Below are 18802 nucleotides of genomic sequence, written 5' to 3'. Positions count from 1 at the left end.
CACGATATCCATCAATTTGTGACTTTGCTCTGAATTGTTAAAATATGTGTCATTTTGACACTGACAGACAGAAGCATATTGAGATTGATTTATTATCTCTGTCACTTCAGCTGCTTTGAAAATGATACAATTCTGTCAATTCCCTACAATACTGTTGCTTGATGAATACCTCGGCAATAAGGAGAAAGACAGTTTTGCATTGTTTCACAAACCATTGTCAACTGCCAGTGGAAAATCAGATATAGTTGTAATTGTGTACAACTGTGCACATGTGGATTAACTAGGGAAGATATGACAAGGAAGATCCATGTGAGTTGGCATGTCTGCAATTTCCTGGCCACATAACCTAGGGTGTAGCAATGCTTGTATCGCTAGTGAGAATTTATAAACAGAGTCCACAGATTTTATTGGAGGATCTGAACATGTCACTTATTCTCACCCATGTAAAACTATGCATTTATAATGCCACAAAATGATAACAATGTTCTTATTTTTATATACTCTGTAGTGTAATTAAATTGTGAACCCTGCTTACAGTATTCATTCCCCACTTTGAATTCAGATGCTCTGCTTGGGGATATGTGACCTTCTATCATTAAGTGTGTAACCTATGCAAGTAAACACATTTTTTTTTGACAATGTATTTACTTGCATGAGTATAGTAGGCATATATGCTGTATACTGTAAGTGCAGAAAACTGTTTATAAAAAGGACAGCTTCAGGACCTAATTCAGTGTTCACTGTAAAATAAATGTGTACAGGGATAGTACCAAGAGCCTTTTCTCAGTCACTGTTCCTCAGAGCTTGAATTTAAGGCTCCTAGCCTAATGGATATATACATTAGATGTTTATACAACACATAATGTCTCCTACTTTCATTAAGCACCATTACCATGCACATTAAAACTTGGTAATTTTTCTAATCTAGGGCAGTATATTTTAAATACCACACATCTTCATTGACAAGATTGATTCTACCCCTCACTATCTGACCTCCAAAAAATCCAATAACCTGCACCTTCTCTGTTTCTGTTACGCAGTTAGTAACATTATTATACTTATTCCTTTGTTTCTATCTACCAAGATTTCTAGGTTGCTGCCATCTGATCAAATGGGAAACATAAAAATAAAATTATAAATATGAACATGAAATACCACACTTCAGTTATTTTAAGGTCAGCTCATTTTTTTTTACTCTTGCTGTATAAGAAAATACACGGGCTGCATACCAAGAGGTAAAAAAAATACTTCTATACCTTTATACAATCATATATAATGAAAGAGATTTTGCTCGCTGAAACATACGTCTTTTAAAAGATTAATCTCTAAATCCACTAATGAGGTTTGAGATAATTCTGCCCACCAGTAAGGAATAAAAATAAGAATCCAAGAGAACAGCGATTCATCAACCAAGGTCAAACGTATCTCACTCAAATTTATTAATGCAAGACAAGGTGTATTGTAACAGTATTTATAGAAGCACTCTGATAAATTTGACTGACTGTCGGTAGATTTATGGCAGCTTTTGGCAAGCGACATCTTGAAAGGAAAATTCATTTAACAGTTTTAGTGACTTGAGTGCAAAAAAGCTATTTGCACATGAAACACTGGTATTGTAAAGTAACTTATTATAAGTAACAGCAACATAAATAAAAACTAATATCTATTTCTAGGAGAAACTACTAAATATGCTAATGATGTAGTTTGACTTCATGATTCTCGTTATTTATTGAATAGTATTAATTAATTTTTCACCATAAAATAAAATAGGCAAAAGACACAAAGCATGTTTATGTAGCTTCGCAAGTCAGGCTTTGCAGGTAGAGTCTTTAAATTATACTTTGTGGAAAATAATAAAATTTTTCTATGTGGAAACAGATTCCATTTTATTATTTACTAGGAAATGGAATTACTTTACAACATTTCAGAATCAGTGATTAAATATGTCTAACTCCTAATTGAACATTAGATTTGTACAGTAACATGTTTCATAGTGTTGTAAGAATGCATTGATAACCATACTTGCCTACTCTGCCGGAATGTCCGGGAGGTTCACGTATTTAGGCGAGTCCTCATAGACTTCCGGAAGAGCAAGAACTCTCCCAGATCCCAGGCAGAGGTGGGGCTTAATGGTGCGATTTTCATTATTAAGCCCTGCAGCTCAATACAGTGAATTGTGGAAGGGAACGGGCCTATTACATGACCGCTCTCTCTCCCACACTTGCCACCTGACCTCCCTTTTGGGATCTCCTGGAGAGGTGAATGGATAAGTTGACAAGTATATAGTAAATACTGCAATATTTATTCATTCTCCTGTATTTAGCTTGTAATGCTTACACTAATTACTAGCAGTATTGAGCTTTTTTATTTATTTATTTTAAAAATAAAACATGTGAATCTTCCTTTACATAGGATTTTGAAGATCCTAGGAAGAGATTTGAATAGAATGGTAGTATCGTCCTTAGGTAAAACACCCCAAAAATGAAGCTTATTGAAACTAAGGTTCCCACCTTTTCTAGAAAAAACACTATTTCTCTAACAATTGGTCCCTATAAATAACATTGACACAATGTCCCACTTTTACCAGCAAGGGGAAATTCTAATATTAACTAAACATCTAGTACTTAATTTGGAGTTTCGACATAAGACCATTTGTGGGGCGCAAATACGCTCATTTCCATACTGTGCATGCATACCCTGATGCTTTCCTACTTAGATTTGAGTGTATTTTAGACTTGTGACCTCTTCGACTAGAGAGACAAAACAAGGGCGGGTAAGCATAATTAGAGTATGGTAAGGGTATGTACAAATTAGTGTTGTCTGCCCAATTCAGCTATAACCTAAAGAAATTTGGACACATTTTCAGATCGGCTTCTTAGGAAGCTTTTTAGAACGTGTACCTTCTAAGTGTACTAGAAGAGAGGTGTAAAGACAAATTCTGATGATGACACCAGCAGCATTACTTAGCCTCTTTTTATTGGCTGTTTGTGTATTGACCCCTCCAGCTAATAGTATATCATTCATTAGCGTCACAACTTTTGCACTTACAGCTAACACTGTAAAGCCACATTTCTATGCTATATAAGGGCACAAGTATGTGCATTTGTATGTCTCATGTATGCCTGACATAGAAATACTGCTGTATTTTGAGTTGAACTCAAAGAGAAATATGTGTGCCTCTAAGACCGCAATTTGGCATCTAAATTTCAACGTGCATGTATGGGACACAAAATGCATCAAACTCAAAATCAGGCCCTAATAACTAAAACTTTGGCATTGATTGGAGGGGAGAAGTTTAAAAGAGTGGTTAGTCTTCACTGCCCAATAAGATTGCATAATAAAGCTGTTTCTATTTGATAACTACCACTCAGCTGCCGCTATGTACGGCATGGAATACCCCTTTCCTCTTTCAAATCTTTCCTGTCCTAATGCTGGCAAAATCAGTGATCACTATTGAATGAAAATTGAGCTAAAAAAATGCAAAAATGTAAACAGTAAAAAATTGTAACATTTGTTATTTAATGCTGCTAGTAAGAAAATACTTTTTTTCAAAAGGGTGGGTCAGTAGTCACACAGGATCTCTATTATTCTTCTGATAATGCAGAGATCATACAATCTTAAGCACTTCCACATAGTTGACAATATGGGCCTGATTCATTAAGACTAGTTAACCAAAAAATTAAGTTTTCTTAATCAAGCTTTCTGGACAAAACCCTGTTGCAGTCCAAGGGATGCAAATTAGTTTATTATTTTGCACATGAGGAAAATACTGTCTGTTTTTTCATGTAGCACACAAATACTTGATGGCTTACTTGTACACTGAAATTTAAAGTTAATCTAGGACATGCCCTACCCCAAATATAAATTTGCCATCACATTTTAAATTACCCCCCTCCCCTCTAATACAACATGGTTTTGCCTTACTTACTTACTTTCCTTAACTTTCCTTAATGAATCAGGCCCTATATGCCTAAGTTAAAGTTGGACGCATATGCACTCTGAGTACATAGCAAGCCATATAGTTGTACGCCCAATACATTGTATGCCACATAGATGTGCTCCCAATACATAGCATGCCACGTAGTTATGCCCCCAATACATAGCATGCCTCATAGATGTGCCTCCAATGCACAGTATGCCACATAAATGGGCCCCCAGTACATAGTATGCCACATAGTTGTGTCCCCAATACATAGTATGCCACATAGTTGTGCCCCCAATACATAGCATGCCACTTATTTGTGTCCCTAATAATAGTTGTGCCCCCAAAACATGGCATGCCACTTTTTTTTGCCACCAATAGATAGCATGCCACATATTTGTACCCTCAATACATAGCATGTAACATAGTGGTGCCCCCAATACATAAATGTACCCCCAATACATAGCATGTCACATAGTTGTGCTCCAAATACATAGTATGCCACATAGTTGTGCCCTCAATACATAGCATGCCACATATTTGTACCCCAATACATAGCATGTAACATAGTGGTGCCCCCAATACATAGTTGTGCCCCCAATACATAGCATGCCACATAGTTATGCCCCCAAAACATAGCATGTAACAGAGGTGTGCCCCCAATTCATAGTGTGCCTCATACCTACCTTTGGAGTCAGTATACGTCTTCCGTTCCACAGCAAAATCTGGGAACTGCTTCACTAAAGCAGCCGGGGACGGCCGAAACTGAGCTGCTGCAGCTCCGTATCTCCCGTCTTCAGCTGCTTTAGTGAAGCAGCCCCGGAGCTCCAGCGTGCCAGACAAAAGTGGTCCACATGGCAGATGTGGCCGGGGGTTGCAGACCCCTGGTGTAGAGATATGATTTGAGAGGTTTAGTGCTAAATGCAAAAGTCATATTCCACTATTTGCACACAATATCATAATGTACTAAAGGGTCATATACACAAGAAAGAATTTGTCAGTTATTAGTAAATGTGAAAGTCGCTTAATCCAAATAGAACGTAATTAAAGACAAACACCTCATATCAATTATTTCCCTCTTTAAAAATTAAATGGTTGTTTTATTTCATGCAGTAGTCCAAATGTAGAAATAACAAATAAGTAATGCAAATGAATGGCAGCAACTTGATATGCTATCTCTGTGACACTAGTGAATTAAGTAATACCGGCTAAAGAGATTATTACACAAACAGCCAAAGAGCATTGGCTAAGTAGTGCTGCTGATGGTCATTAGGTAAATTTGCACTTCAGAAGTCTATGAGGTTGTTGCATCTCCAGGGGGCGTGCTACAAGTACATGAACATGCCCTTACCGTACTGAACTTACAATCACACTCTGTTCTGTTAGGAGTAAGGGGATGCAAGTCTATGATATGCACCAATCTAAAAACGGACGCATTTTAGTGCGCATGCTCAGTACAAAAATGCATTTATTCACGCCACAAAAATTGGCGCATGCCCAACTATAAATGAGGCCATAGCATACAATAACATTCTGATGAGATTATTTATTTACACTTAGTTATAAATGATCATATGAAATCTCATGTTTTGCTTTTCTACTTAGATATTTTAGTGAAGGAATCAATATCACTACAGCCTCACTGACTTGCATCAATTTTTCAGAATAACAGTAAATACCTAATGTTTTATTATAAGCATTGATGATCGATTGATGCTTTTTTCTTTTGGCAATGATCCTGATTGCTGGCGCACCACTAATTAAGTACCCAATATAGTGGGCCATAACAACTGTATTGGTATATTAATTGTGTCTAGAAGTCTCTGGTTCACTGCTCTGCTATTATTTTAATTTGGTTTTCATCTGCATGAATGACAAGCAAATTGTTACACAGACTGGATTGAATTAATCACTTTCAAAAAGCAGTAGACGGTAATATGTTTAACATTTGGATGATACAGAAAGACAAACTGATATCTACAAAATATTTTGTTTGTTTTTGCTAATTATAACTAATGCATATCAATGATCATCAGTGAACAGTCTGGTTTAAAACTGTGCCAATCTGTTGGAAAAAAAACAAAAAACTAAGTTTAAATGTTTCAAGTTTTCATTTATTAAACAAAAGAAAGTGCACAGCACCAAGTGTAATTGTTCACTTTAGGGTGACACAATCTCAACTTTTGTAGACAGGAAGCTGCCGTTATCATCTCTAAGTGGGTGGTACTGGTGTATGCATTTTGACAGCAAATGTATTGACGGTGGATAGTTTTTGAAAATGTCATGTGCAAGCACGGGCATAGGATTGAAAATTTTGAAGGGGGGACAAAAGGCCAAGGACTACTATAGGACTTGGAGCCCTTTTTTTCCTCACAATAATAAAAGCATACATTGTTGCTAACAAAATTTGACCTAGAATGCAAGAGAGCATGACAATTTAGGGGTTAATCAGCTAGTCCAAACTAAATATGAAAGTGTTCAACTTATCTAGTGCTGTTATGAACTTTATTATTATTATATATTATTTATTTACATTATTTTAAAACAGTCTAAGGAGCAGATTCAATTAGCCGTGAGGTGCTGCACACATTTCTGGCTAATACAGTACAGAAATCTCTGCTCATTTTCCCTTCCCTCTCTATGGGACACAAGGAAAAAACAGTGGAGATTTTAGTAAAAACTCTGACGCTATCTGGCTCCATAGACTATTCCGGAGACACATCACGTCACCTCGCGGCCAATGGAATTCCCCCCCTAATAGGTTCTAGGCTCATCAAAGCAGGCTATAGTTTTAATATAGTATGTGTATATTTTTGTAACATTTGTAACATTTAGATTATGGGTTTACCAGTATCACGTCTTTAATAGAAATTGAAGAGGTTTAATAAGTTGTATCTCAAATGCATTTCACTTTAAGTTTTGGCTGTAGGCATCTTTTAATCTACAGTTCTTAAGAACACACTCAAAAAAACATAGGTACTAGTAGTGCCATGGCTTCGTACATTGTACCAGCAGTGTTAGTCTCTCCACAGAGCCGGTACCCCACATATTCTTTTAGTGATGATCCATAAATTATATCATCGGTGTTAGTGCAACTCATTTTGCAAACAGTACACTGCAAATTATGTCCCGCATATAGTACAAACATACATACCAGCAGCTAACAGTGCTATTGTTTCACACATTATACTAGCAGTACTCATATTATACCAGAAATATACATGCCTGACACATTATACTCCTTGAGAGTTTATTAATATGCCCAAAGCTTTTCAACATCTATCTCAAAATAAACCCTATTGTAAAGTTACCAATCCTTGAAAATATGCTATACTTGGAATTTTATAAAAATTCACTGATGGGTTACATTTTTTTTATCACAACACTATTTTTGTAATTCTTTCAGAGGCTATAATATGTGTTTCTGATCTTTCTTTTTTTCCTGCTCGCAGATTTTTTTTTATATGTTATTTCATTAACATATCCCATATCTGCTGCTCACTCCTCTAATTTAAAATAAAATGCTGGCTCCTCCCTTTTACCTCTATGGCGGTACCTTCATTCCTCAGTGGTTCCAGGGAAGAATCTGTATGGCGTAATGTCTCTGAATGTCTACCTCTATTTTTGTCGCACCTTTTTTTTCCTATGACTTTGTCTTTTCAAAACTCCAACAATGGGTGAGCAATGATATAGCAGAAGTGAAGGCAAATGTGCCGATTTCTCTGCTTGACATAAATGTTTCGAGGTGAGATTAGCTTTGACCTCAGGGCTAGCTATCCCCTTTCAGGGCCCATGACATGCAGCTATATTTCCTTTGCTACAAGTGCAGATCCAAACAAGGACAGACCCAATCCTCAAAATTATAATATACGAAACATAAGCACGGACTACCCCACTCAATCCTACAACTTTAAATATTAAAAAGAAATGTTAGCATTGTGTTCTGTATTTAAAGTGATACATTTACGTGGCTCACCCTTATTTTTGTGCATTATAAAAAATAACAACTATACTATTGATTGAAAAATTATTCATTCTTACTGTTTTAGGACTGGGTGAATTTATTGTGACATTTTATATGATGTATGATTAGTGCTGTAACTACTATTTAAACCCCCATTCTACTTTCATGTAGGCTATATGTCAAATACTTTGTTCATAGAAAAGCCTGCAGCCAAATGTAATGATAAATTAACGTCCACTCCAATGCAAAAAAGTTTAATTTCCTATGCATTTACAATCCAGACTTTGCTTGCTTTACTGCATCTCTGTTAGTATAAACTACAATACAAAGAGGTAAATTAAGCTAAACTATCTTCATGAAAATTACATTATTGTGAGAATAATTATTCAGATTTCATGCTTTTAATTATACTGCAGATCACTTCCAATAATCGAAGCTACAAAATAAATATCAATGTAATTTATCTTACATTTTCTCTATTTGAACAATTTGGAACAGAGTGCATGCAGGTCCCCTGCGTGATTATAAGAGCCTTGTATATCACGAAGGTCTCCCACTTGGTGAAACCAAAAGTAAAAAAGGACAAGTGATTTTGACTATAATTATATGCAAATAAGATAGAGAACAAATATGCCATCTTTAAATATGTATTTAAAAGTAGAAATGTTTACCAAACTCTGATTATGGTACCCTTTTAAGTGCAAATAACCACTAAATCTATTCAATTGTTTTATATGAAAAAAAACTACTAGCCTTTAACTCAAAAATAACACCAATGATCTTTTATTTGAGCAAAAATTACTAATAGCAGAGAACAATATAAATATATTTGGAGAATGAACATATTTGAAAGCATTCCTGATCTTGTGGGGTGCTACAAGTGTTTTTAGCTATGCAAAATGGTCTGAAAGATAAACCACAGTGGAGGTTGCAGAAATCAGTGCTTTAACATGAGTATCAAAAAAGTACCTTGCTCTATCAATAGGCAAATAATGCACAATATGCATAAGTAAGCAATGGTACAGCAATGTATTACAAAAAAAAACACACAAAAAGTTGGATATATGACTCTTAAAAAAGGCAGCTCCACTATCTCCTTTCTTTAAATCGTTCTGTGGGATATATTAGGCAGCGAGTGAACTGTCAATTGTTGAAATTGATGTGTTGAAAGCAGAAAAAATGGCCAAGTATAAGGATCTGAGTGACAAGGGCCAAATTGTGATGCCTAGACAACTTGATCAGAGTATTTCCAAAACGGCAGGACTTGTGGGGTGTTCCTGGTATGCATTGATTAGTACCTACCAAACGTGGTCAAAGGAAGGTCAAACAGTAAACCAGCAACAGGGTCAAGGGCGCCTACAGCTCATTGATGCGTACGGGATGCGAATATTAGCCTGCCTGTACTATCTTACAAAAGAGCTACTGTAGCACAAATTGCTGAAAAACTGACCACTGTTCACTGTCGAAAGCGACTATACTGAACTGGACCATGGAGCAATGGAAGAAGGTGGCCTGATCTGATGAATAACATTTTCTTTTACATCACCTGGACAGCCGGCAGCGCATGCGTTATTTACCTGGGGAAGAGGTGGAACCAGGATGCGCTATGGGAAGAATGCAAGCTGGAGGAGGCAGTGTGATGCTCTGGGCAATGTTCTGCTGGATGTTACTTTGACAAGTACCCCCTACCTGAACATACCTTCATGGCAACAGTATTCCCTGATGTAATGGTCTCTTTCAGCAGGATAATGCGCCCTGCGGCACTGCAAAATTTGTTCAGGAATGGTTTGAAGAGCATGACAAAGAGTTCAAGATGTTTAGATCAAGCCTCTGTGGGATGTGCTGGAAAAACAAGTCAGAGCCATGGAGGCCCCACCTCACAACTTACAGGACTTAAAGGGGCATATTCAATTAAATCTAAACGTGTTGTCAGTGGGAGCGCATATCCGTGATCTTTAGACTTAATTGAATATGCCCCAAAGGATTTGTTGCTATCGTCTTGGTGCCAGATATCACAGGACACCTTCAGCAGTCTTGTGGTCCAGCCTCAACAGGTCAGAGCTATTTTGTTGGCACATTTTGTCGCTGTTGTGGCTGATCAGTATATTTCTCATAACAAACTTGCACACTTGCTTAAATAGGGCTTTTCCACTTTCTAAACAGGGCTGGATTAACCTTTTTCTGGCAACCATAAGCTTGCTTTAGCTGCAGCGCTTACGAGCTTTGCGTCAGTTTCACCAGCTCTTAGCACATTGCAGTCCATGTTGTGTTTTAGAGAAAGATAGGATGTCATAGAGCATATGCTAATACAAACAGTATATACCGGTATTGAACATGGTAGGAAACATTTGACATCAAAGAAATATACAGCATATAAATAGACATTGCATCACAAAGTACATACATGAACTTGTGGTATATAATGACTATAAATTTCAAGGGTAGCAGGAAGTTTAGTCTGTAGTTACAATAGCATATCAGTAGCATATTCTCTAAGTAGCATAAAAAAAATAGTGGGGCAATAGTTTCTGTAAGTATTCTCTTGAGTTGGATATTTCCTGTTTATAGCCAAGCAAGGGAGGGCTAATTATTTTGGTAATGTAGCAAGTGGGGTAACATGGAAAAAAGTAGTTTTCCCAGGTAGTGTAATTTCCCCCCCTGTAAATAATGTGTAATGTATACATGTAATATAGATATTGTGGATTGTACAGCAAAGATTTAAGTTAGAGCACATACACAGACTTCCGTAGATTATATATATACATATATATATTTATTTATATATATATATATATATATATATATATATATATATATATATATATATATGTCAAGCAGATTGGTAGGAATTAAGGGGGTTTTAAACAATAATAATACAAGAGCACTCCTGCCAAGCTCTTTAGAGATAAATTATGAGCAGCTATAGCAGATAAGACCAAACTGTACGAAATAGTGACATATTCCTATTTGATCATGTGAATAGGAGAGCTTGTCTAACAGTTTGTGTGTTCATATGTGTTTCAATCATACCACAGAATATATTTGCAGCTTATATATTTTCACTTACAACTGAATTCTTCATCATGGCTTTAACGGTAAATCCCTCGGAGGAAGCTGATGTTTTGTCTTTGGTCTTGGAGAGCTCGGTCTGTGCTGCTTTGTCGGTGCTGGTCTCTACTACCATATTCAGGACTAAATGTTAAGGAAAGTGAGATTTCGATATAAACCAAAGCCAGGAGGATGACGAGCACACCGAGTGTCACCTTACTGCCGTGTCCGCTTGTTTATGTCCGTTACCAAGGCTACTACGGCACACGCTGCCCTGGTTGCTAAGCGACGCATCAATTCTTTGTGACGTTTCGTGTGACCCGGGAAACTAACGCAGCTATGCACACTGTCCTGTCTGGTTTTGAAAATCTGCGCATGCGCTGTTTATTTTGTGAATGTGTGCATTTGCGGTGCCTTTTGGGGAGTGTGGTGATTACGGTTATATTGTGATAGTAAACTGGAATTGTGCGTGTGATCTTAGTGATGTGCGCTAGAGAATAAATGAGGGTAAGGATGATCAGTTCATTGGACAAGAAAAGTATGCCTATACAGCACATCATAAATTAGTATATATACTGTTATGTTTATGTGTGTAGCTTCAGGCTTATCTTTTACTGTAAAACAACTAATCAATGCAAACTGTAGTGGAATTACTTTTTATTATATTTAGTCCTCATTTCCTACTCTTCTGTAATAACAGGGTCTTAAAATATAGGCAGGATTAAATTAAATTTCCAGTGTAAAAAAAAAAAAAATATGGCCTCTGCTTACCTGGTGTCCCAGCCATGGTTGTGGCATGCCCTTAACCGTAAGAATAATTTCCTTCCTCCGAATGCCCTGTATGTCTTTTCTTGGGTGCCACGAAAGCTTTCAAACATAAGAAACACATACTTTGAAATAAAACTGATAACTTGTAATCACTAGCATCAACTATTAAACTCCCATGAATGTGCCATACAAAATGTAACAAGTAAGAAAAGCAGGTATTATATTTTTATGCATAACAGTTTGCCCAGTATTAGTGATAAATATATAATACAGAGAGCATTCTAGTCACTGAAATACAATATATAGAGCATCATTGTGTCCAGTGTCAGACTGGGGCATGAAGGGCCCACAGGGGGAATACAATCGTAGGGGCCCACCAGAGGGGGTGTGGCCAGCCACTAGAGAGGTGTAACCAAACTACTAGAGGGGGTCTGGTAAGCTCACGAAGGACAGCTAGCACCATAGTGTAGTATATAAAGAATGCAGTATGTTTATAAAGAGTACACAGTCTTGGCCTTCATGGATTGGGCAGAACAGTCACCATAAATCGGGATTGTCCCACTAGAATCAGAACATTTGATAGACTGTCTTGCTCTCTCCTACCTGTTCTTGTCACTTTCACCACCTGTGGCAGCTAGTTTCTTTAGTTGCAGCTTGTCTGGATCCTGGAATGTTGGATGCTCTATTTGGAAAAAAAATGGGCACATTTAGAAAATTACAACCAGCCCCGGCGTTAAATCAATAGCACCCACGATTAATAATTAGGCCTTCCTCCAGTCCCAACATTAAAGTAATAATATTCCCATTTAATAAATAGGGGCCTGATTCATTAAGGATCTTAACTTGAGAAACTTCTTATTTCAGTCTCCTGAACAAAACCATGTTACAATGAAAATTAGGATTTTGTTTTGCACATAAGTTAAATACTGACTGTTTTTTCATGTAGCACACAATTACTTGATAGCTTATTTGTACACTGACATTTAAAGTTGATATTTGTGTGCTACATGAAAAAATAGGCAGTATTTAACTTATGTGCAAAACAGAATACTAATTTGCACCCCTTGCATTGTAACATGGTTTTGTCCAGGAGACTGAAATAAGAAGTTTCTCAAGTTAAGATCCTTAGTGAATCAGGCCCTAGATCTATATATCTCCAGCCAAACCCAACATTAAAGTAATAGTCTTCTCATTTAACAAATAAACCCATTTCCCTTCCTTCAAACAGCCCCAGCAATAAATTAATAGCATTTACATTTAATATACCTATTTCCCACAACCGTCCCTGTAGATAAATAATTCACATTTAATAATTTGACCTCATTCCCTCCAAACCCACACCCATATTTAATTAGTAACCCCCAAACCATACATCTTAAATTAACAGTCCCCAGTATTTAATTAAATTGCCCCACCATCACCCCACAAACTGAATAGCACCCATTAAGTAGCCACCACCTACCTCACACACATTACATTGCCACAAACCCCCTGCCCTCACACACACACACACACACACCACACATTTGCTTTTACACACGCACACTACATTGCCACAAGCCCCCTGTGCCATACACACACATTACTGTGCCCCTTCATCATCACCACACTGTCGCCCCCTATAATCACCACACTGTGCCCCATTATGATCACACTGTACCCTCTTTGCTGCTCCCTCCCTTCACCTGGTCCCCCTACATCACACTGCCATGCTGCTTTTGCTCTCCCCATCTCCTTGCCATGTTGCATTGGAGGAGGAGGTAAATTTAATATGTGGGGACAGATTTATAGTTGGGATACGGCATCCTAGATCAACTTTAAATTTCAGTGTAAAAATAAAGCTATCAAATATTTATGTGCTACATGACAAAAATGACAGTATTTTGTTTATGTGCAAAATAATAAACTAATCCCCCCCCCTCCCCTTGCATTGTAACATGATTTGGATCAAATTTACTCCTTTTTTTTGCCTTGCTTGCCTGAATGATTCAGGCCCAAAAGGTATCCTAATGACCACCATACAATACAGAGAGCATCCTAGTGAGCCCAGAACAATACAGAGTGCATCCTAATGTCCACCATACAACACAGAGAGCATTCCAGTGACCGCCATACAATGCAGAGAGCATCCAAGTGACCACAATACAATGCAAAGGCATCCAAGTGTTGACAATTTAAGGCAAAGACAAGTGCACATATAGGATATTTAAAGCACCTGTGGAAGCTCCCTGGTGCTTGTACTTTGTGTCAAGCTCCTGCTAGTAAGCAAATGTGGTTCCCTATCATCATCATCATCACCATTTATTTATATAGCGCCACTAATTCCACAGCGCTGTACAGAGAGCTCACATCAGTCCCTGCCCCATTGGAGCTTACAGTCTAAATTCTCTAACATACACACACACAGACACAGAGAGACAGAGAGACTAGGGTCAATTTTGATAGCAGCCAATTAACCTACTAGTATGTTTTTGGAGTGTGGGAGGAAACCGGAGCACCTGGAAGAAACCCACGCAAACACGGGGAGAACATACAAACTCCACACAGATAAGGCCATGGTCGGGAATTGAACTCATGACCCCAGCGCTGTGAGGCAGAAGTGCTAACCACTGAGCCACCGTGCTGCCCTATGCTCTTCTAGTGTTTCTCTGCTGTATTGTATGATGCACCATTGCTCACAGTATTTGCTTTCTCTCTGCTGCTCCTTTCACCTTGGCTTAACTGTGCGCAGTGGTCATAATATGTCCACTGTTTGCAGTGGTAAACGTCTTTCTGCAGCTGATTGCACTATTGATTCCAGCTCCGCTGATATCATCTGCCTCGTTAGATTCCGCACCCCTGGGAAGAGTAATACAAAGCCAGGCAGATCAGCAGGGCACCTATCCTAGTTACTGTGACAACAATGGATCAGTCTGCAGACCCCAGCATCTGCGCCATGGAAGACACTCACCAAGGACCATTCCTATGTGCTGTTAATCGAAAGCCTGGAGATGGAGTTACCTTCCTTCTTCTTCCTACTGCTTCTTTCACCTTCATCCTCCTTTATCCCCATGCTCCTTCATTCTCCTCATTACTCTCATCTTCTTCATCCACCTCATCTTTCCTATTCCTCTCAACTTCATCCATGTCCTCCTCCTTTTGCCTCCTTTCTCCTGCTCCTTCCTACTCTCCTCCTCCTTCATCTTCCTCTTTCCTCCTTCCTCTTCTCTCCTTACTAATACTGAACAGAATTACTCAACCATAGTCACGTGAGGCTATGCGCCAGTGTGTTGAGCCCTGATTGGAGGAGTGTGTGCTAAACCTTGATTAGAGGAGCTCAGCACACACTGGCAGGGGCGTGTAGGGGACAGATTATAGCAGCAGCCCCATGACTATCGAAATAATTCTCGGTGAGGCCTATGGTCAGTCCACTCCTTAAATAAGGACTCACACTCGTTTATTTGATGCCTTTAAGGCTAGTAAAAATAGATTAAATATGTTTGATATGTGGTTTTACTTGTGTATTTATTACCGTTTTATAGGTTTTTGTAGGCTTCCCAAACTTTTTTAAATGTGGCAGTCACAAATAAAAGGAACAGGTAGCATTCTGACAAAAACAAAGCAACCGTAGTAAAAATGACAATGGGTATGGTAACGCTAGAAGCAATGATTTCCATTGCTAGGCTTTTTTTTAAAAAAATGACAGTTGATGGATGTGTGAATCATTTACCCCCCCCCCCCCATCCTTCTTTTTGGTCCCTGTATACCCCCCCCCCTTTATACCCTTCAAACTTGAAAAGTTAAAATAACATCTTTGCAGTATTAGATAGATAAATGTACATTTATCTCCCAAGTGAGAGAGAACCTGTTGTATGTAAATACATGTTATCTATTTCTGTTTAACCTCTCGAGATTTTGTAATGCATTTTTTATGGGAAAAGATGTTTCTAATAAAAAGTTCTAAAATAATTTAAAAAAAAATGACAGTGGATATAAGACCAAATGCAGGAAGTTTGTGCCTCTATTTCAATTAAATTGCAGGCATCTAACTTGTTTCATTTTCTAAACTGTAGACACACAGCACTAGGTGCTATACCCACTGGCATCTTTTAAATGCGTTTTACAAGTACTTTTAGTATTTTTAAATGGGTGTGACACTAAAAATATTTTTTTCTAGTGTTACCATATCCTTTGGTATTTTCCCTTGCATTATATTTTGTTGCAATTGCATTTCGAATGCTACTTGTTCCATTTTTGCATTTGCCGCATTTAAACACATGGTGAAGCCAGCGATCTCTAAAATGCCTGTAAAAACCTACATGAAATAGCTTTTGCTGACATTAAAAAATGCAAGTAAAACACTAGTAGGTATTTGGCCTTATGCAGCACAATTTGAGAGAGATCTTAATGGCATCTACCTGTCTGCAATGGCTGAATTTGTAAACTGTATGACCTAAACAGATTTTTGTGGTACTGTGTAGCTGAACCTTGGTGCACCAATGTTCTTCCCAGAAAATTTTGCCTGCCAGGAGGCATTAAGAAGCAGCCGGGTGGCATTAAGAAGCAGTCGGGTGGGATCAGCTGTAATACTTTGTAATAATAATGAAAGAAGTTGGAGGTTATTACCCACACCTGCCAGGACTGGTCAGAGGGGTGGTCAGTGGTCTAACACACACACACTGCTGGCTGTAGTGCTCATATAGTGCCTGTTATAAAACGGTCTATTCTATTATAGTAGGACTGTGTTGGGCTCCAAGAACCTGATGGCTAGTAAAAACAGCTGGGTGGTGCACCCGGGAAAAAGGTGCTGGGGAGAATACTGCACTACTGTCCCACCATGACATGTTTATGTTGCTTTATTTATTTTTGCATTTTAAATGCTTCACATCAATAAGAATTCATTTCTAAAGCTAAGGAAATATTTAGAAATACATTTTGTGGGCCTACTATATCACATGGTAACTTGTAGATCAAGATGAAATCTAATAAACATAGCTTAAATCTGCAATATAGAGCTCATTATTTCTTAACACAGTATGTACTATCAGAAAAAATACACCCAATACAATACAAATCTCTTTCTATGTGATATTTTCATGACAATTCCTTGGTGTTAGAGTTGGATGCTGAATAGCTGGAGTGGAGAAGAATCAATTCATTAGACTATCATTAGCTAGCCTAGATGCAACACTAGGTAGGATGATTTTTTTCTCTGGGAGCTATTGCCTTAAGTCTGCTCTTGTCTCCCCACTGCAGCCAGACCTTAGACAGCTGCCATTGTAAGTTGTAGATTACTTAGGGAATAATAACTGTTGAAAGATTGATTGTAATAGTAATTGAGAAGTCCCTGATTGATATGAAGCTTAAATACTGTAAGCGGGTTTCGAACTATACGTGGGTTTAGCTCGTAGAACCTCATGGCCCACTGAATTTGTGTGTGTGTGTGTGTGTGATTTGTACCTTTGTTCCTCATATGAAGATCTCTTTGTATTCTATTATCTGACTGACCTGCCTGTGGTGATCTCAGGGTATACTGTTCTCTAATCTAGTCTGTAAATCTTGATACCGATACCTATGTAGAAATTGAAATATACCAGTTGTCACAAGCTTGATGACTACTTGCTAGTTTTGACATATTTAAGCTTGGAAGCGTGGAGTTTAACGCGCCTCTGGTCTTTGCAAGGGACCCCCGCAAGGGACTATATATTTTGCTGCAAGAGGCACACAGGTCATAGTTCACCAAGCCAGCCACCAACAAAGCAGCGGATAAATAAGAGTAGTCGTACTGTCCGTCAAACCATGCATGATGCGAGGTTTAAATTAGAAGAGTAGTCAGGAAGCCAGGAGTCAAACCAGGAGACACAATGCAGCCCAAGGGAGAATCCAAGATCAGAGTAAGGAGAAGCTGAGTCAGGATGCAGGAACAGAACCTGGGGTGCTGGTGCATAAGGAGACCTTGATATTCTGGCACCCAAGTGGTGCCAGAGCTTCCTATTTATATTGTGAGCAGGGCCCTGATTGGCTAGTAGCAGATTCGGTGGTCAGAGGATAGCTGGCCGCTGACAGTGGAGCTCAATAGCGTCCCGTTGTTTAGCAATGGGACGCAACATTACTGCACATGCACCCGCAGAGTGCCGGGCTGGTAAGAGAGGGAGCGTCCCATGGCTAAGCAATGGGACGTGGCTGCATGGAGAAAAAAGGTCACGGTCTTCAGCACCTAGCGGAAGTGCAGGGATGGCACCTGACACTAACTGGATCTCCTTTTATTGCTTTAAGGCCAATCCTGCCACATTTTACTGTGTGAATTAGGGAGGAAGCGTGAGAATTCTATGTGACGAGTGATAGGATACTGCATTGTGTAGTTAATCTTTTGTACTATATGCCTATAGAATTTATATGGAATCCCAAAACCTTTTCACTACCCTCTTCCTCTGGAAGTAATGACATTTGACTATTGTGTGATCTCACAGTTTACTGAATTGTTTCCCTTTCTAAAATAACCCCTCAAAAGGCTCCTCCATGTGTGTGTGGGTGTAAGTTTGCTCTGTGTGAATTCAGAATTTAAGGTTGGGGCAGGTAATAGTAAAGACACACGCAAGCAGGATATGTGTATACACTATGAAAAGAAAACTTGCATGTATGTATGGGATTGGCGTTAAAAGGGGAAAACTGTTATCAATTTAACCTAGAATATACATTTTATTTAGAAAAAAAGAGGAACACTAGTTTCTCATAGAAGTTACCTTTGATTTAGAAAAGTTAGAAGTTCTCTGCGGAACAGTAAACAGCAAGCACTTTGGAGTAGATAGTGTACAGTGGAAAGGAGGCAACAAAAAGAAAATAATGATATTGTTAAGCTTAGAAAATAATCACAAAGGGGAAAAAAATAAAGTCTTCATAAACCGATAAAAGTATACAACCTACTTGTGCCTCACCTCCTATAATCCATATATATATATACATTTTTTATAAACATTATTTTGAATCATATATGGAAGACCTAGATTAACTATGACCACTTTTACCACAGTTATAAAAGTAACCACATATTGTATGAACACATATTAGTCCAAGAAGTCTGCTGCAGAAATAGTACAAAGGGCATGATTCATCTTCGGACA

The 18802-nt window shown here is 38.2% G+C and overlaps 1 protein-coding gene across 4 annotated transcripts in view; it reads right to left on the bottom strand.

The window, feature by feature from the left end:
* The window catches only part of PACRG (parkin coregulated), a 468816-nt gene extending 457564 nt beyond the window's left edge, over positions 1-11252 (bottom strand). Inside the window, exon 1 of one of the 4 annotated variants that reach the window (XM_075203278.1) lies at positions 10954-11252. In XM_075203278.1, coding sequence (XP_075059379.1) covers positions 10954-11070 — 117 coding nt within the window. In that variant the 5' untranslated portion in view covers positions 11071-11252. The remainder of the gene's footprint in view (positions 1-10953) is intronic. The other 3 variants (XM_075203277.1, XM_075203279.1, XM_075203276.1) reach the window with 3 other exon arrangements.
* Between the last annotated feature and the right edge of the window lie 7550 nt (positions 11253-18802).

This window comes from Mixophyes fleayi, chromosome 3 (assembly GCF_038048845.1).
Source record: "Mixophyes fleayi isolate aMixFle1 chromosome 3, aMixFle1.hap1, whole genome shotgun sequence".
Classification (NCBI taxonomy): Eukaryota; Metazoa; Chordata; class Amphibia; order Anura; family Limnodynastidae; genus Mixophyes; species Mixophyes fleayi.
Note: the sequence above shows the minus strand (reverse complement) of the source record. Positions and strands in the feature narration are given on the sequence as shown.